We start from the raw sequence: 24,007 nt of genomic DNA on the forward strand, positions 1-24,007 counted from the left end.
AGGTATAGAGAACCCTCGAGAGAACCCTAATATAGTTTGAAAGAGCATTTGAATCTGCTTCGATTTATTATAAAAAATACATGGTGTTCTATTTGAAATTTTTATGTAAAATAAATCCTTAAAATAGATCAGTAATTTTTGGTACCCTTGTATAAAATTTAAGGAAGCAATACTATTTTTCAGTAAAGTTTATTTCTTTACCTGTAAACTCAGCACAAGAATTAATTCTGAAAAGTAATGTACAGGGTGTTAATAATCTATAAAATATCTCAAAAACCAAGAATTTTAAACATATTTAACCCTTATAATAAATGCCTTTTTTTGGGCCCACGAATCCAAAAATGAAATAAAATACCGGTTGTTCCATAAGAAAAAATATAACTTTGGTATGGATCTTAGTTCTGAAACACCCTGTATATTTCAAAATAATTTTAAGTTGTGCACATTGCCTCCTCACATATACCCATAAAATATTTCGTTTCTACATCTTTCAGTTTTCGTATAATCAACTGAGGCGAATGAGGTGCGCCACCCTGTATATGAAAAATCATGGCAAATTTTAGCAGGCTCAATTTTTGAAGTGCAGTATTTTATAGTAGTACCTATTTTCATTCTAGGGAGACGTCTCTTGCCATTTAAAACTTCTAAATATACAGGGTTTCGTAAAGAGATTCCTCACGTAAAAATAAGATTTATTTTTTTATATCAACATTGGTGTGGTTATGCTTTCTTTTATTATAATTTTCGTTTATTTATAATTGTCTTTTAAGTGATTTTAGCGATTCGAATTAAATTTTGATGGTAAATAAGTTACGATAAGTCCTACATATTTTGATGCTAAAAAGTGTCCACAAATTTACAGGGACGTGCATATGGCTATCAGTGAAATAATTTTCCAAGAAAGAACATGCGCGCCACTGACTTTCTCTTGTTAGCAAAATTGTTTATGCCGATTAAAAATGTTTTGTTATAATTTGTTGATTTCGATCTCCTTGATGAGATAAACGCAATTATTTTAATGTCCAATTAATAAAATTAAAATCAAAATAAAATTTGTAAATTATTTATTGAATCTAATTTATCATTAAATTTTATCAAAATTTATAACACTAATTTTCAGTGCTACTTTCCAAAAAAATATATAGACACATAGATAGATATATTTTTAAAACGTCAGTGGTTTTTGTAGACGTATCTGTTTTAAAAAACAGCGCTTTCAGATGGAGCTGACCGTCCGCGACGGACCGTCCGTAATGTTTTTTCAAGATAGCCGTCGGACGGAGCATACGCGCCCATGTGAAATTGTTCATATAAACTCATGGTACTTGCTCGAAGTCGTGGACGCTCCGCTCCATCTGAAAGCGCTGTAAAGTGTTCTCGAATAGTTGAATTTAAATATTTTAAATAGTTTTTATTCTTTGTATTTTTTTGCTTGCGACGACGGAAAGAGATAAACTTTCCGAAGCGTTAAGCATTTTTTTTGTTCGTTAGGCAAATTTGTATATCTGTAAACCTAACTTCTGACAAGTAGTTTCCGTTTGGATTAACGCAGAAGTGTTTACAATAAATAACTATTTTATTTTGTAGATTTTCTTGCAGTGGGCGAAATATCCATATGGGATTTTTTGGAGAGACGAATCTGCCACATTGGTATATAGACATTTTTTATGTATTTTAAGTTCTAACATAGAGTAACATTAAAACTATGCATTCCGCGTCCATGTTTATAGGAATTTTTGCATATTTTTTGATGAGATTGAAATGAGATTGAATGCGGCAGTCAACACTTTGATTAGTAAATGACATTTATTAAAATTTTCAAAAAATTTTGCATTTTTTTAAAGGTCATCGGCAAGGAGACAGAAATCGACAAAATATGAAAAGATAACTTTTAATCGGCATTAAACGACCTACAGATCCTAAGTACAGGGCCCGAATTCTCGAACTTCGACATGAAAACGCGCTTTACAAAGCGGTAAGCGAAGGTGTTCGCATAGGGTATTCGATTAGCGGAACGCCATGCACTCGATTTTGGTATTCTCGTTGCCGAGCGAATCGTTTTCTGGATAAGCGTTGAACACATATTGGCAGCATCGCAATTTCTCAGGTATTTAATAGTCAAATGTGGATAAAACCTAAGGATAAAACAATGAAAAATATCAATGTTCATTTTCGCTCTTATTTGAACAATATTTATAGCTACAAAGTCGTAAATTATCAATTATTATTGAGGAATTTATAGAAGAAGAAGTAGTTTTCACTAAAGAGCAAGAGAACGCACAAATCACATTTTTTCTATTTTTACTGACATTTCGACAAGAAAAACGATCCTTTATGGTAATAAAGCAGTCGATTTTGGTATTCCCGTTGCTATGCGAATCGTTTTCTGGATACGCGTTGAGCACATATTGACAGCATCGCAATTTCGCAGGTATCTAAAGCCGGGTTGTCACTGCCCGAAAGTGTTTCACGAAAAAATGTTTCGCGAGTGTGTTTCGGACAACGAACATACATACGTTTCGTGCTCCAAGCGGAAACAAGTGGTGAGCCGCCAGTTTGTGCGAGGCAATAATTCTTGGTCCATTTCTGGCGCGAAACACACGATGCACGTTCACACTCTGAGCAACACAGAAGACGAAGCTCTTTTGATGCGCGAACGCAAACCGACTGACGCTAGCTCACTTCGAAAAATATTCACGAAACGAGTTAAAGTATACACGAAGCGAGGCTAGTTTCGCGAAACAGTTTCGCGCAGTGACAACCCGGCTTAATAGTCAAATGTGAATAAAACAATGAAAAATGTGAATGTTACGTGAATTTATGTTGAAAACGCTTCCCAGCATTTTCGATGTTTTGAACAATATTTATAGCTGCCAAGTCGTAAATTATCAATTACTTATTGAGGAATTTATAGAAGAAATAGTTTTCACTAAAGAGCAAGAGAACGCGCAAAATCACAATTTTTTCTATTTTTACTGACAGTTCGACAAGCAAAACGATCCTTTATGGTAATCGTTTTCGAATCGCTCAGCGCAATCAATAAAGACTCCAAACGCGTCAGATGAGAATACCAAAATCCGTTATAGTTAAGTGCGCGCTGAGCGAAAATTAACGTCATATACGCTGAGCGTCTAAAAGCGCTTAGCATTTTCTAATTTTCAGAATTCGAATCCAGGGCTTGAATTCTGTAACTTTGACCTAAAAACGTTACGCTTTCAAAGCGGGGATCGAAAGTATGCGATTAGCGGAACGCCAAGCAGTCGATTTTGGTATTCTCGTTGCTAATCGTTTTCTAGATACGTGTTGAGCACATATTGACAGCATCGCAATTTCGCAGGTATCTAAAGCCGGGTTGTCACTGCGCAAAACTGTTTCACGAAAAAATGTTTCGCGAATGTGTTTCGGACAACGAACATACGTTTCGTGCTCCAAGCGGAAACAAATGGTGAGCCGTCAGTTTGCGCGAGACAATGATTCTTGGTCCATTTCTGGCTCGAAACCCACGATGCACGTTTACACTTTGAGCAACACGGAAGACGAAGCTCTTTTGATGCGCGAACGAAAACCGACTGACGTTAGCTCACTTCGAAAAATATTCACGAAACGAGTTTCGGGGTGAGTACGAAGTATACACGAAGGGAGGCTAGTTTCGCGAAACAGTTTCGCGCAGTGACAACCCGGCTTAATAGTCAAATGTGAATAAAACAATAAAAAATGTGAATGTTACGTGAATTTATGTTGAAAACGCTTCTCAGCATTTTTGATGTTTTGAACAATATTTATAGCTGCCATGTCGTAAATTATCAATTACTTATTGAGGAATTTATAGAAGAAGTAGTTTTCACTAAAGAGCAAGAGAACGCGCAAAATCACAATTTTTTCTATTTTTACTGACAGTTCGACAAGCAAAACGATCCTTTATGGTAATCGTTTTCGAATCGCTCAGCGCAATCAATAAAGACTCCAAACGCGTCAGATGAGAATACCAAAATCCGTTATAGTTAAGTGCGCGCTGAGCGAAAATTAACGTCATATACGCTGAGCGTCTAAAAGCGCTTAGCATTTTCTAATTTTCAGAATTCGAACCCAGGGCCCGTATTCTGTAACTTTGACATAAAAACGTTATAATTTCAAAGCGGCGAGCGAAAGTATGCGATTAGCGGAACGCCAAGCAGTCGATTTTGGTATTCTTTTGCGATTTTGCGAATCGTTTTCTGGATACGCGATGAGCACATATTGACAGCATCGCAATTTCGCAGGTATCTAGTAGTCAAATGTGAATAAAACAATGAAAAATGTCAATGTTACGTGAATTTCATAACCTATTGTTGAGTTATGTCAACATATGCCATTTCTATGGATATGTCATTATTCTTATTATACAAGGGTTGAAGACACTTCTCAGCATTTTCGATGTTTTGAACAATATTTATAGCTGCCAAGTCGTAAATTTTCAATTATTTATTGAGAAATGTATAGAAGAAGTAGCAATTTTCATCAAAGAGCAAGATAACGCACAAGATCACAATTTTTTTCGATTTTCACTGACAGTTCGACAAGCTAAACGATCCTTTAAGGCAACCGTTTTCAAAGCGCTTAGCGCAATTAGTAAAGACGCCAAGCGCGTCAGATGAGAATACCCAAATCGATAGTTAAGTGCGCGCTAAGCGAAAATTAACGTCATATATACACTGAGCGTCTAAAAGCGCTAAGCGTTTTCTAATTTACAGAATTCGGACCCAGGGCCCGTATTCTGTAACTTTGACATAAAAACGTTACAATTTCACAGCGGTGAGCGAAAGTATGCGATTAGCGGAACGCCAAGCAGTCGATTTTGGTATTCTTTTGCGATTTTGCGAATCGTTTTCTGGATACGCGATGAGCACATATTGACAGCATCGCAATTTCGCAGGTATCTAATAGTCAAATGTGAATAAAACAATGAAAAATGTCAATATTACGTGAATTTCATAACCTATTGTTGAGTTATGTCAACCTATTTTTCTATGGATATGTCATTATTCTTATTATACGAGGGAAGGGAAATGGTGAAAACGCTCCTCAGCATTTTCGATGTTTTGAACAATATCTATAGCTGCCAAGTTGTAAACTATCAATTACTTATTGAGGAGTTTATAGAAGAAGTAGTGATTTTCATTAAAGAGCAAGATAACGCACAAAATCACATTTTTTTCGATTTTCACTGACAGTTCGATTAGCAAAACGATCCTTTAAGGCAACCGTTTTCAAAGCGCTTAGCGCAATCAGTAAAGACGCCAAGCGGGTCAGGTGAGAGTACCCAAATCGGTAGTTAAGTGCGCGCTAAGCGAAAATGAACGTCATATACACTGACCGTCGAAAAGCGTTTTCTAATTTACAGAATTTGGACCCAGAACCTGTGGCAGAACTGTACTAAAAGAGAAAAAAGTCAGTGGCGCCCAGTTTTTTTAACCTATTCCAGTGATAACCCATATACACTGGAATCTGTCGACACTTTTTTTAGCATTAAAATATGTCGCACTTTTTAACCCGAAAAAATGCAAAAATACACAAAAATAAATCTTATTTAACCTGAGAAATCTCCTTAGGATCTCCTCCTGTATGTAAAAACATACCAATCCTTTATCTTATCCCTTTATCCCTTGCAAAAAGACCAAAAAGCTGAGCGCCAACCACTTGCGCCATGCATCGACTCCCAAAAACCCACCTACATCGCGAAAGCGGGTCGTTTCTCCACCCAAGCGGCGCGCTCCTGCGGCATTCGCGAGCGTCGCTCAGTCGCTTACCGTTCGTCGGCACGATACAAACATTGGGTGTGTAAAATGTCCGCGGTGCGAGCTTTTGCGTGAACTTTTCAAACTTTTTCCCCGTCTTTTTCCGCTATTTTTCGAAGGATAATTTGCGCTGGGACTCTGAACTAAATTATTTGTGTGATGTTGGACGAAAATATGGTTTGGTTGCGAGTCGTTTTGGTCAGTTTGTTAGCTGTTACTTTTACAGGTGAGTTATACGTAAACAAGTCGTACCTACCTGTTAAGTCGGTGTTCATTGTTTTCCGTGGCCGGACTTAACCTAACTTTTTGTAGTACCGTATAAGCGCGCTTATTGTGTTAATTTATGTTTTTCTTTTAATTCAAAATAATTAATTTAATTATATACCTATTCTTGGTAAATGATGATTAATTTTTTTTGATGTCAATAAATAAGCAGGTTTGTTAATAATTATTGTTAGGTTTTTGATAAGATAGTGTAATGATAAATAGATAAAAATGTATTAGAAACTTAGGCGGAAAATGAAAATATAAATAATCTATTCTTTTTTCTTGTTTTAAATTTTTGGTAATATTTTTTTACGATGAATAACATAAATATTTTCTATATTACGAATATTTTGTTATTAAATTTATTATAGTCAAAATAATAGGTATAAATGAAAAATGAAAATTAAAAAATTGTATTTTTTTTTAATTTTTAAATGTTTTGCAATTAATACTTATAAGTAACAACATAAATTTAATTATACAATGAGTTTTTTTTAAATTTATACAATATTCTATATGGATTATTATTTATTATATTATTGGAATATACAGGGTGACAGTTTTAAGTGAAAATAATTTCAGGGCTGGCAGATCTCGATAAATGAAACAAACAAAAAAAAATGATTTTTTGCTTAAATTTTGAGAACCACTCGTTTTTCCTCTAAATCTACTATCGAGGATGCCATATTATCGAGATATTATATTTTTAACTAAAAATTAATAAAAATCATTTTTTTTTGAAAAATAAAAAAATATAGTTTTTTCCCCGTATACGTGTTTCTGGGGTCGGAATATACCACCCGTAAAAATATTTGCACTTATTTAAGACTCGCCTTGTTAATTTTTATTTATTAGGTATAATATTTATGTCAACTTTTGACATTTTCCCTTTAAAAAAATCGCATATTTTAAATTTCAATCTAGAGAGTGCCATGGTTATGTTAAAAACACTAATTTTTAATCAAGGCGCCTTGGAAAAATAGGTTTGATAGTCTAATGTTTTTACTGTCTTGCCCTGACCGGTTAAAAGATGCCCAAATCGTATTTTTAATAATATTTCAATTTTTTCAAATGGAATGGGGGTGGCTCATTAATCTCGTTTTTCTGTTTCAAAAAATTAAAAAGTTATAGGGGTGAGTTACTTTTGAGACGCACCCGATATATGAAATTGTTAGTACTTAACTTACTATATAGGGTCCGGCAATAATGCGTCGGGCATCTGTAGCTCCTAGAATAAAAAACTTGAGAATTTTGTTTAAGTGCAAACCTAAAGTATGTACCAGGATGTATTTCCGGAAAATATTTTAACTTCTATAGGGTGGCTCAAAAAAGTGTGAGTGGATCTGGATGATTTTTTTTAAATGAAACACCCTGTAGGTATATTATTGCATTTTTGGCTTCCTTTTAGATAACTTTACATAATCCTAAGATATGAGTAAATCTATTTCGATAGTTTCAGAGATATTAAAAAATAAATCAGAAATATATATTTTTCAACTCTTCTTAGAAAAAAATATTAAAAATACAAGAACTGTTCTGAAATCAAAACTATATTAGATATTTACTTTAGATAGTCTGTTCTTACTTTGCTATAAATATGGTAATCGTAAATCATACAGGATGTTCAATATTTTACGCCAAACTTTCAAAAATATAAAATAATTTTTCTTCGTTTTATTAAATGAAACACCCTGTATATTATTTTTTTATTAGATGGATAATTAAAAAATGAACATTTTTTGTATTTAAAGTATTTCAAAATTTTTAATAGTTTTCCGGATACGTGTATTATTTCATATGGCGCGTTGAATGGTAAAATACGAGAGAAAAATCATTGGGCGGCTTTGATGAAAATTTACTGTGGAAAATGCCATATGAAATACAAAACCGGGAATATCTGCGAAACCGTTAAAAATTTTGAAATACACTAAATACAAAAATTGTTCATTTTTTAATTCTCCATTTATTGAAAAAATAATATACAGGGTGTTCCATTTAAAAAAACCAAGAAAAATTATTTTATATTTTAGAAAGTTTGACGTAAAATATTGAACATCCTGTATGATTTACGATTACCATATTTATAGCAAAGTAAGAACAGACTATCTAAAGTAAATATCTAATATAGTTTTGATTTCAGAACAGTTCTTGTATTTTTAATATTTTTTTCTAAGAAGAGTTGAAAAATATATATTTCTGATTTATTTTTTAATATCTCTGAAACTATCGAAATAGATTTACTCATATCTTAGGATTATGTAAAGTGATGTGAAAGGAAGTCAAAAATGCAATAATATACAGGGTGTTCCATTTAAAAAAAATCATCCCGATCCACTCACACTTTTTTGAGCCACCCTATAGAAGTTAAAATATTTTCCTGAAATACATCCTAGTACATAATTTAGGTTTACACTTAAACAAAATTCTCAAGCTTTTTATTAGCTTTTTATTAGCAGGAGTTACAGATGCCCGACCAAAGACATTATAAATATAGACCGAACATCTCATTCATAAATACTCGTTAGTAGTGTATCAAACATTCCAATGTGTCAGACAAGGACGGAAGAGACAGAGAAGTCTAAAATTTCCGACCCCGGCAACTAGGCGCAATTGGATTGTTCTAATGGCCAGTGGCGTATCGTTTTTTGGAACGAATTTAATTAGTAAAGTAAAAGTAAAGTAATTAATAAAATGTTTACTCCATATTAATATACTACATTAACACTTTTTCGTCAGATGAGTTTTGTTATAAGGTCTAATATAATAATATAATTAATATCCCACATATACTTATGTTGAAACGTTAGTAGGTAGTTTTCGAAAATCGCTCCAACGTCGATTTTCAATTTAAACTTTCAGTTAATTCTATATAAACTTTCAGTTACTTTTGAATATTTACAGGGTGACTCTGGCTTCCGAAACAGTTCTATATTAGGTTTGTGGTTGGTGACTTTTCTTTCATTTTTTTTTTCAGAATATGGAGGCAATGATAAAGCACATTTTAGACATTTTTGTAAACGTAGGTGGCCGGAACATATTTTCAAACTAAAGTTGTAGATTTGCCATTAAATTTCCATTCCAGAAATATCTAGGGTTGCCACCTGTCCTTTTTTGAAAAGGACAGTCCTTTTTTGGAATAACTTGTCCTTTTGACTTTTTTACTTAAAAGTCATTTTTATTTACGTATTTTCCCTGAGAAAATTACCTACAGCAAACAGAAATATTATTTTCGTCCAAATTTAATTAGAGATGTTATAAAACTTATAAATAAATTTTTCTTGTTTAGAATAGGCAACATTATTTAGAACTTCCCGTTTAATCTCAAATGATAATTTAGGTTTTAGTTTTACCTTTTTTGATCTTAAAAAGAACTTTTTAAAATTAGTAATTAGTAACGATTTAGTTAGTTCTCAATCGATAGCTTCCTGTAAAGTACTGTGTAATAGTTGTTTAATCTTGTATTATTAATAACTTCCTATACCTAAAATCAATATTTAATGAGAAAATTGTATTTTTTGAAAATATAAGACAAGATTTGACTTTCGGTCTTCTTCTTGTATTATGATGGCTCTGAGACGAGGCAATTGCCTTTTAATCTCTCAATAGAAGGCATTTATCATTAAAAGTCTCAAATCTGTGTGCTACAGTATGGGATTTCTGTCGCATAATAATGAATATTACGTTTATTTACAAATCCATTACTTTTAAAGGTAGCTTCATCAGACAATCAAATTTTAGTTAAATGTCCCAATCTTCATGAACTCTATTAAGCATATGTATAGCGGTTTGAATCACCCCGAGAATCACCCTGTATGTTGACAAAAATATTTTGAAAATGTGCGTTACAATGGCCCCCATCTTATGTAAAAAATTGAAATAAAAATTACAAAACAAAAACGTAATAGGTAAAAAGCTTTTTTGGAGGCCTGGGTCACTCTGTATATAGGTATGTATAAAACTAGTAGTCTAAGAATTATTTACAGTTCGTCCCATTCTAAAAAAAGGTAAACACACCGTACAAATAACTCTAGGAAGAGGTATTTGTACGGTGGTAAAAAATTGTTTAAACGAGGCCGAAGGGGCAGATATAATAATGCAATAAAATGTGAAAACGGGCGGGTAAACACCTTTGTTTATTTGTTGAGCAAAATTCCTTTAGAATATCGTATATAATGACCAAAATATGACGCAATTTTAAGAAAAAAAATGTCACTTTCTGGCTTATAATAAAGTTTCAAATGCAACGTTTATATTCAAATTTGTTATGATCTACAGCAGTTAAGTAGTAATTGAGACGAATTATAATTCAATTACTGGCTACTACGTTCTTGTTTTAATAGCTCAAAATTCAACAAATATAATTAGAAATAATTTTAATTGTGAGAGGCTCCCCTGTGGGACGCCTATGTACGGCGATTACGGCGCGGCGGAAACAATACCTACCTGTGAAAAGACAAATTCAGGTAATTTGAGCTTATTTTTCCACACATTTGATACTGTCGTACCATATTGAAAATTCGCAGATTCAAAAGTACGTTAAACAAAAGCAAAAACTACTGAAAAACACTGAAAAGTTCACTTCGGACTTGATTCCGACTTCAAACACACCGTAAGCTAAACGTAGTACGCTATAACGGACCAAGGGCCGTCGCGAGGGCTGGTGGGACGGACGGCTCCTTTCATTCTGGAAGACTAGCAGCGACGTTGCCAATAGTTCTAGACGTTTCAGCACATTAAACAGTAAACATGTCCTTTAATAGTAACGCATATATCCTCTGGTTAATAACCATATTATTACGCATGCTTCTTTAAAAATAAACTATTAATTTAATTAAGAAATTGAGATTTATTGATATCCGGTGAAGGTTTTAAAGTCACCTTTTCTGCAAATCAAACTAAGTAGATAGGCGCAAATTTGAGATGTGGCAATGTCGCCTTCTCTATCTCAGTTGGTTTTTATAGTACGTAGTCAACCTCCGATTGTTTGATCGGGTTAAAATGCAAAATGTGATATCTGTTCTTCCTAAATCTATGTGCCCGACGCACTATTGCCAGATCCTGTATATTTTATAAAAAAATATACTGTTTTGACAACATGTAAATAGCTTTAATATACATAGAGTATCGGACAAAACCAATTTAAACCGTGTATAACAAAATTATATATTGTACGATCAACTCGATGATTCATATCGATTTTGTTTTGGAATTTTAATATACATTTCGATAAAACATGGGATTTCGATAAATACACAAAACTCGTTAAAACTTTAGATGTTTGTACAGTTAGTTAAAATTCCAATAGTTTGGATGGAATATATACAGGGTTTTCACAAAACAATTTTAATTCATTAAAATTAAGCATGTTTGTGATATAATTTTTCAGAACTCTAGTAAATTATATATTTTTGTCAATTAACAATGTGTTGCTTAGTGCTTTCAAAACATTTTATTCTACTTAAATTTTAATAGTGTTTGAATATTACTATACAGGGTAAAAAAGTACAACATTTTTAAATTGCTCAAATTATATGAACAATTAATAGATCATGACTAACATTAGTAGCCTTGATGGAAGATGTCAATAAAATTGTCGTTTTAATAATTTAATCGTAGGATTATTTTAAGGGTTTAAAAAAGAGACCGATAGCAATATATTTTTAATAATTCTTTAATTTCTTTTATTATCAATCATGGCATATTAATAAATATGATCTTTTAGTAATGTTTTTAAAATATTGAACTAAACAGTTAAAGTAAATATAAAGTAATATATATTTTTTAGAAGCTTATGGCAAGCCAGATCATATAATTTGTAAATATACAGGGTGTTCCATTTAAGAAAACATAATTTTAGTTCATATCTTTAAAAATATTCTTTTCGTAGAATAACAGACTACGCCACTGTATTACTGCGATACATTTAACAATAACAGAGATACAGGGAGTGTCCCAAAATGCAAAATTTTCAAAAAGACCCTGTAGCTCAGAAACGAAGAGGGCTATGAAAATTTTGTTTACGGCATCTTCCGTTTGACAAAAAGGTAGTAAAACGAGTAACACAGATATCGTATGATTTCAACTAAAATGGGACACCTAGTACCTACGTTACAAAACCCAAATCAGTTGGACATTTTTTTTCACTTTTGTGACGTTTGAAAAAAAATATATATTTCCTACAAAAATGAAATATTTATGTATTAAACTTAAAAACAGAGCAAGTAAAGAAACAATAGCGTTTAAAAATAGCTCTAAAAGAAAATAAAAAAGAGAGGAAGCCCTGAATAACATATTGCTCTGTTTATAAGTGTTTGGGACCACTTAAATAGTTTGTAGCGACTCAAAGAATAGAGACGGGTTGAAGAACGATATTTTAAAACGTTTCCTTGGCTTTATTTATAGATTTAAGATTTCTTCCTAGTTCTAAATTTGGATTTAGAACGTGTGTTTTCTTCAGCACGCACCTGTGTCTTGTTTTTATTTTCTTTGGACACTACATAAAATTGAGGATTGACGTATGCGTTCAGAGAAATAAGTAAACCTGGAGGATTTGATAAGACAACCCACAAAAAAATAGTTTTTTATTTTTTAATTTTAGTGTTAATTGTAATATGTGAAAATAATTTTCACTTTATCATTGTCATTTTCCATTTTCTTCAGAAATTACAGGGAAATTACAATTTGCCAATCCGACGTATATACGGTGTCCCAATTCTATTACTGGACCACTCTGTATATATACACTAGTGTGAAAAGCTCACCGATAAAGAATAAACCTAGATTTTAGTATTTTTTTAAAGTAAAATTTTTCATAATTATTTTTTTTTCATATTCCTAGTAGATAATTAATTCTTTCAGATTATACAAATTAACAAACAATTATTTGAATTGATTCATTTATTACTATAGGGGCAATAAACTTTCGACAGGTTGAGTAATATTAATAAAACCAACAGTTAATTGTGCCAATTAAATAATTAGATGCTTTTAATAGACACTAACACTTCAATTTGATAAATACAGGGTGTTCCTTAATAACATGCTAATATTTAAGGGGGCGATTAATCTATTCTAAGAAAAAAACTTCATGTGAATTTCCGTTCTAAAGATTTTAATTTTTGAGATACAGAGCTTTACAATTTTCTAAAAAGAAACTTTTTTTTCATTTAACTAAATATACAGGGTGAGTCTTAAATAAGTGTAAATATTTATATTGGTGGTATATTTTGACCCCAGAAACACGATCATGAGGTTTTTTCGCGAAAAATTTTCTTGGAAACTTTGGAATTTTTTTAAAAAAATTTTCGAAGTTTTTTTAGTTTTTAGTTCAAAAACATAATTTGTTGATAACATGTCAATAGAGGTTGTAGATTAAATTTGCCAGAAAGCAAATCCAGAAAAGATCTAGTGTTTTTTTTTTATCGAGATCCACCAGCCCTGAAAATATTTGCACTTATTTTCATTCAACTTATATACAGGGTGGTCCGAATTGTATTCCGGAAACTTCGGCAGCATATTCTGTAGACAAAAATAAGTAAAAAAGTTCGTATAAATATATTTCCGAAAATGCTTAGTTTCGGAGATACAGGGTGTAGAAGTTTTATTTTTATTTCGATTTTTTCCAAATAATTTCTGAAGTAACCTCGATATTTAGATGAAAATTTGTATCTTGGAGTTTTTTGATATGAGAAATTTGATTTTGATGTCAATATGACTCCTACTAGTAGAGGGCGACACATACATGTGTTTTAACTGTTTTGAAGCGTAATAACTTTTTGTCCTTAAAAAAATATACATTTACGACGTTTTTTACGTAAAAATGTCTCTTGGTAAAAATCGCTGCTAGTATTGGTTTTCGAGATATTTGGAATCGAAATTATCAATACCTGTCATCATTGACATAAATTAAACATGTTGACTAAATAGTTATTAGACTGAGAGCATAAATTTGAAAGTTTTTGTGCCAAAAGTTCAACAGAAACTGTTTATGATAAATTTAAAATTTATGATTAATTTAAAAAAATAAAAATTTCCCAAATTTATTATTTCAGTGAAATCAGTATCTACACAACGTGTTTATTTTTCGTCAATAATGACATGTATTGACTATTTCCATTCTAAATATGTTGAGAACGGTTGTGTGTAGCGATTTTTACAAAGAGATATTTTTTATGTAAAAAGTCACAGAGATGTATATTTTTTTCCTCGTTAGTTTTATACAGGTAAGGACAAAAAGTTATTACGCTTCAAAACAGTTAAAACACACGTATGTGGCGCCCTCTACCAGTAGGAGTCATGTTGATATCAAAATCAAATTTCTCATGTCAAAAAACTCCTAGACAGCAATTTTCATCCAAATATTGACGTTACTTCAGAAATTATTTGGAAAAAATCGAAATAAAAATGAAATTTCTATACCCTGTATCTCTGAAACTAACCATTTTCGGAGATACATTTATAGGAACTTTTTTACCTATTTTTATCTGCAGAATATGCTGCCGAAGTTTCCGGAATACAGTTCGGGCCACCCTGTATTCCTGAAATATAGTTTGATATACAGGGTACTGCAACAGTGCATCGGGTATCTGTAGCTCCTATAATAAAAAACTTGTTTAAGGGTAAACCTAAGGTAGTATGATGTATTTCAGGAAAATATTTTAACTTCTACATAGTGGCTTAAAAAAGCGTGAGAGTATCAGAAGTACTATAGTAAGCACCTAGTATAGTTTTGATTTCAAGACATTTCTAGTATTTTTAATATTTTTTTAAAGGCCGAAAAAATATACTTTTTATTTATTTATTAATATGACTAAAACTATAAAAGTATATTTAAAAGCATATTTTAGGGTTATTTAAAGTTATCAGAAAGAAGCCAAAAATTCAATAATATAGTTCTATTAAAAAAAAAATTCTGATACTCTCACGCTTTTTTAAGCCACTATGTAGAAGTTAAAATATTTTCCTGAAATACATCCTACGACATACTACCTTAGGTTTACCCTTAAACAAGTTTTTTATTATAGGAGCTACAGATACCCGATGTACTGTTGCACTACCCTGTATATCAAGCTATAAATATCAGATATACATGGTGAGTTTTAAATAAGTGCAAATATTTTAGGAGTCGGCCCCAGAGTCGGACCCGTCTATGGGGTTGTTTGCGCAAAAAAAGATCTTGAAAATCGTGCATTTTCTTTTAAATTTTCTTGTATACTTTAGAAAACTTTTTAGAACTGCCTGTTCACCACAGATTTTCCCACGGTATATTTTCTTAATCTCTGATATACCATGGTTACGGCCAAAGTTACGGCTTTACTCAATGGTTACGGTAGTAAAACGGATGCAAATATATAAAAAAAATCCAGTAGCTCTCAAAATATTTTAAAGATAAATATACGGGGTGGTCCGAACTGTATTCCGGAAACTTCGGCAGCATATTCTGCAGATAAAAATAAGTAAAAATGTTCGTATAGATGTATGTCCAAAAATGCTTAGTTCCGGAGATACAGGGTGTAGAAGTTTCATTTTTATTTCGATTTTTTCCAAAAAATTTCTGCAGTAACGTCAATATTTGGATTAAAATTGGTGTCTGGGAGTTTTTTGACATGAGAAATTTGATTTTGATGTCAATATGACTCTTATTGTATACTAATAGAGGGCGCCACCTACATATTTTTAACTGGTTTGAAGAGTAATAACTTTTCGCTCGTACCTGTATAAAACTACTGAGTAAAAAAATATACATTTACGACGCCTTTTACGTAAAAAACGTCTCTTAGTAAAAATCGCTACGAGTAATAGTTTTCGAGATATTTGGAATCGAAATTATCAATACCTGTCATAACTGACATAAATTAAACACGTTGACTAAATAGAGACTGAGATCATAAATTTGAAATGTTTTTGTACCAAAAGTTCAACAAAAACTGTTTTATCATAATTTATATGATTAATTTAAAAAAAATAAAAATTTCCCAAATTTATTATTTTAGTGAAATAACTATCTAGTCAACGTGTTTATTTTTCGTTAATAATGGCATGTATTGACTATTTCCATTCTAAATATCTTGAGAACGGTTGCTCGTAGCGATTTTTACAAAGAGATATTTTTTACATAAAAAATCACAGAGATGTATATTTTTCCCTTGGTCGTTTTATACAGGTACGGACAAAAAGTTATTACGCTTCAAAACAGTTAAAATACATGTAAGGGGCGCCCTCTACCAGTAGAGGTCATATTGACATCAAAATCAAATTTCTCATGTCAAAAAACTCCCAAACACCAATGTTCATCTAAATATTAACGTTATTTCAGAAATTATTTGGAAAAAATTGAAATAAAAATGAAATTTCTATATATATATTTCTAGATACAACCTGTATCTCCGAAACTAAGCATTTTAGGGCATACATTTATACGAACTTTTTTACCTATTTTTATCTGTAGAATATGCTGCCGAAGTTTCCGGAATACAATTCGGGCCAGCCTGTATAATATATATTTTTTAAATTTTCAAACTTGAATAAATCGGTTATTTTAGACTTATTTGAAAAATGGTAAAGAACATCTGTTTCTTTTATCGAGAGCCGCCCTGAAAATATTACTGCACTTATTTAAGACCCACCCGTATACCTAATATCGTGATATACAATCACATGATATCCTTCAAACCCTTTTTAAAACACCCTGTATATTCAGGTTGTTCCACGTTTTCTTATTTCTCTTTTTAAATTTTAACATAACTATTTGAATTGATTTAATCTCTTCCCCGGAGAAATTCTTATTAAATTTATTTAAAAATTTTTTAGCATATAAAAGGAACGACGAACACAAGCGGAATACGTAAGAAAAACGAAGGAAAAGAACGAAAATCTTAATGAAAACTCGCGACTGCCTGGCCCCGGTTTTTAAATTGCTCCAGATTACGATATTAATGTTATTTAATTTGACGTTTCGGCGTAGTAGTTTTGTTTGTTTCGTTTTCTTGGATATTAAACCTAAGCGACCTGAGGAAAAATTCTTTCGTTTTGAAAAAAAAGACGGAAATATTATTGTGAGACTGTTTAGGAAAATTAGAGCTTTAATTAAAATTGCTCGATATTTTTGTGTACAGGGTGTCCCATTTTCGTCTGTTTTCTGGGGTTTCTCGTTTATAAGTAGAGATTCAAAGATGCGCTTTTCACATCACTGTACTACTTTTTATGGAACTAATGAGGCTACCTACAGGTTTGTCAGTGGCGTTGCGTGAATTTTTGCTTTAGGCATGCACTACGAGGTAATAATAATATTAAGAGAAAGAAGGCGGATTTTTTTCGGTACTGGGTCCAATTTTCTCCTAGAAATCGTTTAAAATCGTTAAAAAACAGCCCTCTCTATGAAAATATGATTTATTTAAAACTAGCATGTACTCGCGACTTTGTTCGCGTCGAATTAATCATTTGTAATGGTGATGATAAAGCAATACAAGAATTTCCATTAACATACAAACTGGATAAAATTTTCTCACATTTATGTCAGCATGAGAAAAAGCAATATGGCGATATTATTATATTTTGGCAGTTACTAAATTACCCAACTTTTTGGAACACCCTGTATGATTTTTTTAAAAATTTCAAAATATGTAAAAAAACAAAATAAATTATTCGTGTCCAAGCGTTTTCCCGAAAGACTAACCGTTTTTTAAATAACAAATATTGTAATATTTGAGGGACGTTTTCACCCTCTTGGAATTTGAGATTCGAGAAACCCCTCCTTATCGAACCTCTACACCCCACAGTCAATCCGTTTGCCAAAAATCACCTTTAAACGTCAAGCAGTTTAAGCAGAATCGTGATTACTACAAAACACCCTGTATAAATTTTTAAAAAATCTTAAATTATGTAAAACAACAAAATAAAATATATGTGTTTAAGAGTTTCTCCGAAAAACTCAGCGGTTTTTTAAAAAAAATATTCTAATATTTGAGGGGTCGTTTTACCCCCTTAGAATTCGAGTTTGGAAAAATCCCTTCTTATCGAACCTCTACACCCTAAAGTCAATCCGTTTTCCAAAAATCAGCTTTTTACGTCAAGCGCCTTAAGCAGGATCGTGATTAATCAATGACCAGATTTTTTGAAACACCCTGTATACATTTTTAAAAAATCTTAAAATATGTAAAAAAACAAAATGAAATATACGCGTAAATATATTTAAGCGTTTTTTCGGAAACTTGACGAAACAATAATTATAATAGAATTATTATCTTTTAAATGATTTTACTGACTTTACTCATCCAAAAACGGTAAACTAATAGGATTGCTCATCCTCATGACGTACGTTCGTCTCTTCCCGCGCTTCAGCTGACAGTTGTGACGTCATTGTAGTCCTTGTCAAAGCCTTCGTGGCCTTGTCATGATAGTGTGTATTATTAGTTGCCTATGGTAAACTTATAAAAATAACAGCTGAGAAATTTTGAGTTAATTATTTTGTCAATTTTAAATGTGAAAAAGGTGTCTTTAAAGTTTTTAGAGCTATAGAGTGTATAAATACGTTCATTTTGTGTTGTGGATTGTGACAAAGTGCATACTAAGTGCCCACGATTTTGTTTATTAATTATTTTAAAGCAAAATATGGAAGTACTCTAAAAAGAATGCTTGCAAAAGGTGATGCTGGGAACTGCTGTTCTTAAAAATGCATTATCCGAGTATTTAACACGATTTATACAGTTAATTTTCTATACTGCATACATATAAGGTGTTTAAATAAATAAACTAAATAATGAACGTTTTGCATTCGGATAAGGACTAATAACCATGACAAGGACTACAATGACGTCACAAAGCGAGTAGTTTTCGCATGCACCTGGCGGACACTTTTGGCTGAATGAGCAGTCCTATTAGGTTAACTGTTCTTGGACTTTACTGAAGAAACCAGAAGGAAACTTTAAATAATATACATAGGCTTGAATTTAAAATAAGAATAATGTGAACGATTTTATAACAAACGGAAATAATTTTTTTTTATTTCTTTGTTTGATATCCAATCAGTTGATTTAAACGGCCCACAGATGATCCAATCTGTTGTACAACAAGTTGGACGATTTGGTGTGATCCAACTGTTTGGACGATAATCGTAACGTCTGTGGGCTTGTCGTCCAACTTATCGTTAAGACGCGGTTGGATCGTTTGGTAGTTCAGCATGTCTAAAAATCTGTCGTACAACTTGGTTGGATCAACGACAACTTTGAACGTCTGTGGCTTTTTCACCGACTTGTTGCTACTATGTTAATACAGAAATACATCGTGTAGTGAGATTGTGGTGTTTCATCATGGAGGAAAATAGGCAGTTTTGTAATAATTTATTGTACGAATCTTCGTCCATTCGTGAATAATTCTTGAAGTCCAGTGGATCTGTGGTTCGCAGTTCATTAAGTAGATTCATGTGCGAATGAATATTTGTTTGTAACAGCCATTTTTTACACCATACGCGCCTTTTCTTCTTTTGCACTTTATTACTATTGCCATCCGAAAAAAAGCGACTACTAAAGCAACTACGGTTTTTTGACATGGTTTGTGGCATAGTCAAACATACACTGAGTCACTGAACTAATTCATTTAAAACATTTAACTAATCGTACTACAAGTCGCTTTAAAATGTCGTTACGTTTGTGGCCAAAAGTATCTACGGTTTGTCTGAACGATTTTTCGTCCAACCTATCGTACGATCAGTTGTACAACCGACAGTATCGTCTGTGGGCCCCTTATAGACATATTGGATATGTCGACTTTCCCTAACCTATAAACCAAATTTCAGCTTTCAATATACCAAATTTATAATTTAACTAACGCTTATTCAAGACCTTGTTAGCCGACCATACTAATAGGTATGGTAGGCTATTAAGATCGTAGTTTTTTTTAAATTTTACTCAAAATGAGAGTCTCTTTCATGGTGTCTGTCTGTCTGTCTGTCTGTCTGTCCGTCTGTCTGTAACACGATAACTCAAAAACCGCTAAACCGATTTTAACCAAATTTGGCACAAAAATACTGTGGCACTCGAGAATCTGGCCATTAGTTTTTGGTGGGGGTGGGGGGTGTAAGGGTGTGGTATTAGTGTAAGGGGTATGGGAGGGCGTTAAAAATTTAAAAAAATCATAACTCCAAATTTACAGTAGCTAGCGAAACGCGGTTTTCAATTTAAGATTAGGAATAATATTTGCAACAAAATTTGTAATAACATCAAAATCAGTCGTCAAAGTCGCAGTTTTTGAGATAATTGAAACTAAAAGAACTGCCTACCAACTTTTTATTAACATATTTTAGTATGGGCGGCTATACGTGCCTTCCGGCGCCAATTTTTTTTTGTCAATTTTACATAATATGTTTGAATTTTTATCTCGAAAACTATTAGAGATTGGTATAGGTCGAGGTATACCGGATGCGTCTCAAAGGTGTCTCACCCCCCTATAACTTTTTTATTTTTTCAGATAAAAAACGGGATTTGGTATGTTAGTATATGACATAAATTAGGATTGATTGGTGTATTCGATTGTTTTTGGTCACTTCTTGTTTCACCGGAAATGACTACAACTATTGATTTTTAAATAGCACCCCCGGTATTTTCTTACCTTATTTGATAGAAAATGACATTCTGAATAGAATGTCATATATATACAGGCCCGGTAAGGTACCCCTCTACCGGGTCTGTACTGATTTCAATGATATTGAGAGCCTGGCATCTGTTGATATATTTGGCGACTCGCTGCGTCAATTCAGGAATGTTTTGGTCCGGCAAATGAAGAATCCTAGCATTTTATGATATTTTTTTGTAGTTCGTTAGAATTAGAGTTTTACTTTCACTTTTAAATTTATACTAGGTGTTATTTTTTTTAAGATTACATATAGATTTGTTATATTTTGCATTGTACTTTTATTGTTGATTTGTGCTTATGTTAGCTTCATTTATTCTGATTTTTTTAGTGTTCACAATTGTCTTTAATTTGGGATTTCCTGTTAGACAATAAACTATTATTTATTTATTTATTTATCATATTATGTCAACTTTTGACATTCTCGCTTAATAAAAAAATGTATTTTAAAATTCAATCTAGAGTGTCATGGCTATGTTAAAAACACTAATTCTTCATCAAGGAGCATTGGAAAAATAGATTTGATGGTCTAATGTTTTGTGTCTTCTACTGGCCAGTTAGAAAATGCTCAAATCGTATTTTTAATCATATCTCAATTTTTTCAAATGGAACGAGGGTGGCTCATTAGCCTATTTGGAAAAAGCATTTTTTTACGAATAGTTTGATACCACACACTTGGTATTTCAAGTCAAATTTTCGTTACAAACCGCAAGTTATAATTTCAAATAAACCATATGCGAAAATGTCAAAAGTTGATATATGATATGTCATTCTATTCAGAGTGACATTTTCTATCGAATAAAGTAAAAAAATCCCGGAGTGCCATTTAAAAATCAAAAGTTGTAGTCATTTCCGGTGAAACCGGAAGTGACTAAAAACAATTTAATACATCAATCAATCGTAATTTATGTCATACACTAACATACCAAATCTCGTTTTTTTTAACTAAAAAAATAAAAAAGTTATAGGGGTTTGTATAATAAAAAAAGCTATAGGGCCACTTTTGAGACGCACCCGGTAGGTTGAATTTAGAGATTGAATATTGGGACACTGTATTGTATTCATTTTTCTTACTATATTATTCTGTAGATCATTTTCTAGCATAAAACATTAAGGGATATTATGAATCTCTAACTATATGCATATTCGTTTAAACTAAACACGCTCGAGAAGAAATCGATGCTTTTTAGATTAAACTGGTCGCGTTTTCCGAACAAATTGCTCAAATTAAAGCGGAAACCATTAGCAATTTAAAACATATCTCCCAGCTAAACGAGTTTGGCCTCTTTCATTTAGAAAAACGTCCAATTCCTATCAATAATTCTCTCCTTTTCCACCCCCGATCCAAAATAGAAGAGAAAAAGTCGGCCGATAGCAAATTGCTCTAGAGAGAAAAAAAGAGCGGTGCTCAAACTTTATCTATGGTTTTCGTATTAAGCATGTTTCATAATATCGATTTAAAAAATATATCGATAGTACATATCTATATTTGCACATATCGATATTTTATAGTATTGTTATGTTTTTCCTTGGGTTCCTTGTACAAATAAATGAAGTTTTAATATTGCACAGGAATAAATAAAACACAATATAAATAAAACAAAATATTTTATTAATAATAATTTCATTAATTTACACTTACTAAAATTTATACCTTGGTTAATTAATTGCAATCTTAATTTTTAAACCAGTACCTTTTGACCTTCTCTCTACAGTACTATACAAGCTATTATTACCAATCATGTGATGTCTTGATGAATAAATATTATAAATGGTATCAGTACACCGGTGCGTCTCAAACGTGGCTCATCCCTATAACTTTTTTATGTTTGTAGATAAAAAAAAACGAGATTTGGTATGTTAGTATATGACATAAATTAGGATTGATTGACGTATTAAATTGGTCACTTCCTGTTTCACCGGAAATTACTACAACTTTTCATTTTTAAATGGCACCCTCGGTATATTTTTACTTTATTTGATGGAAAATGACACCCTGAATAGAATGACATATCATATGTCAAATTTTGACATTTTCGCTTAAAAAAATCGTATTTTAAATTTCAATCTATAGAGTGTTAAAAACACTTTCTAAAAATGAAGGAGCCTTGGAAAAATATATTTGATCATCTAATGTTTTTCGTGCCTTGTCTAGGCCGGTTAAATTATGTCCTAATCGTATTTTAATTATATCTCAATTTTTTCAAATGGAGCAAGGGTGACCCATTAGCATATTTGGAAAAGGTATTTTTTACAAATAATTTGGTACCACACACTTGGTATTTCGAGTCAAATTGTCGTTATGAACCGCTAGTTACAATTTCAAATAAACCATATGCGAAAATGTCAAAAGTTGACATATGATATGTCATTCTATTCAGAGTGTCAGGTTCTATCGAATAAAGTAAAAAATATTGATGGTGTCATTTATAAAACAAAAGTTGTAGTCATTTCAGGTGAAAAAGGAAGTGACAAAAAACAGTTGAGTACGTCAATCAATCCTAATTTATGTCATATACGAGTACTAACATACCAAATCTCGTTTTTTTTCTAAAATAATAAAAAGTTATAGGGGTGAGTCACTTTTGAGACGCATCCGGTATATCAATATATCATTGTTGTTAATCACGTTTTCTCTATAATAAAGCTGTCTTTTTTTCAATCGATTCAGTATATCGATAACATTGCCCATCTCCATCAGATACCCCTTCACTCAGTTTAATCAGGGGAAGTACTCAGAGAGTAAACCAGAAAGGCAATAAAACTCTTTAAAGTACAAAGAATTTAGAGTGCTCTAACTCTAAATATGTCGAGATTTTTACTTGTTCCAATGGTTGGATTGTATACAGAGAGATCAAAAAGGCTTCTTACTGAAAAAGGAAATTTAAAAATCTTTTTATTTAAAATATTATGTCTGAAAAAAATATGGGCAATAGTTTATTATATAGAAAGAAATGAAATTCTACAACTCCGATGTTGGTTAAATTTGGCCTGCGATATCATCACTATCACGGTGATATTTCCAAATTTCATTAAATTATATCCTATCAATATTTTCTTGAAAATTTCAATGTCTATCCAAGGTTTCTACTACAAAAACACAAACCTGTATACCAGGTGTTTTTTTAAAAATATAGCACGCCCAACTTTTTTATATGGTATACATGTTAGTATATTACATAAATCAGGATTGATTGACTATTCAAATTAGTTTCGATCAGTTCCTGTTTCAGCATAGGTACATACATACATAATATGACTACAACATATGTCAACTTTGGACATTTGCTCTTAAAAAAATAGCATTTTAAATCTTAATCTAGAATGCCATGGCTGTGTTA

General features: G+C 31.9%; 1 protein-coding gene across 2 annotated transcripts in view; it reads left to right on the forward strand.

The window, feature by feature from the left end:
• The first annotated feature begins 5,763 nt into the window (after positions 1 to 5,763).
• LOC115875890 (fasciclin-2) overlaps positions 5,764 to 24,007 on the forward strand; it is a 469,599-nt gene continuing 451,355 nt past the window's right edge. For both annotated transcript variants that reach the window (XM_030891453.1, XM_030891454.1), the window contains exon 1: positions 5,764 to 6,000. In XM_030891453.1, coding sequence (XP_030747313.1) covers positions 5,934 to 6,000 — 67 coding nt within the window. In that variant the 5' untranslated portion in view covers positions 5,764 to 5,933. The remainder of the gene's footprint in view (positions 6,001 to 24,007) is intronic.

This window comes from Sitophilus oryzae, unplaced genomic scaffold, assembly GCF_002938485.1.
Source record: "Sitophilus oryzae breed Bouriz unplaced genomic scaffold, Soryzae_2.0 scaffold_1396_pilon_pilon, whole genome shotgun sequence".
Classification (NCBI taxonomy): Eukaryota; Metazoa; Arthropoda; class Insecta; order Coleoptera; family Curculionidae; genus Sitophilus; species Sitophilus oryzae.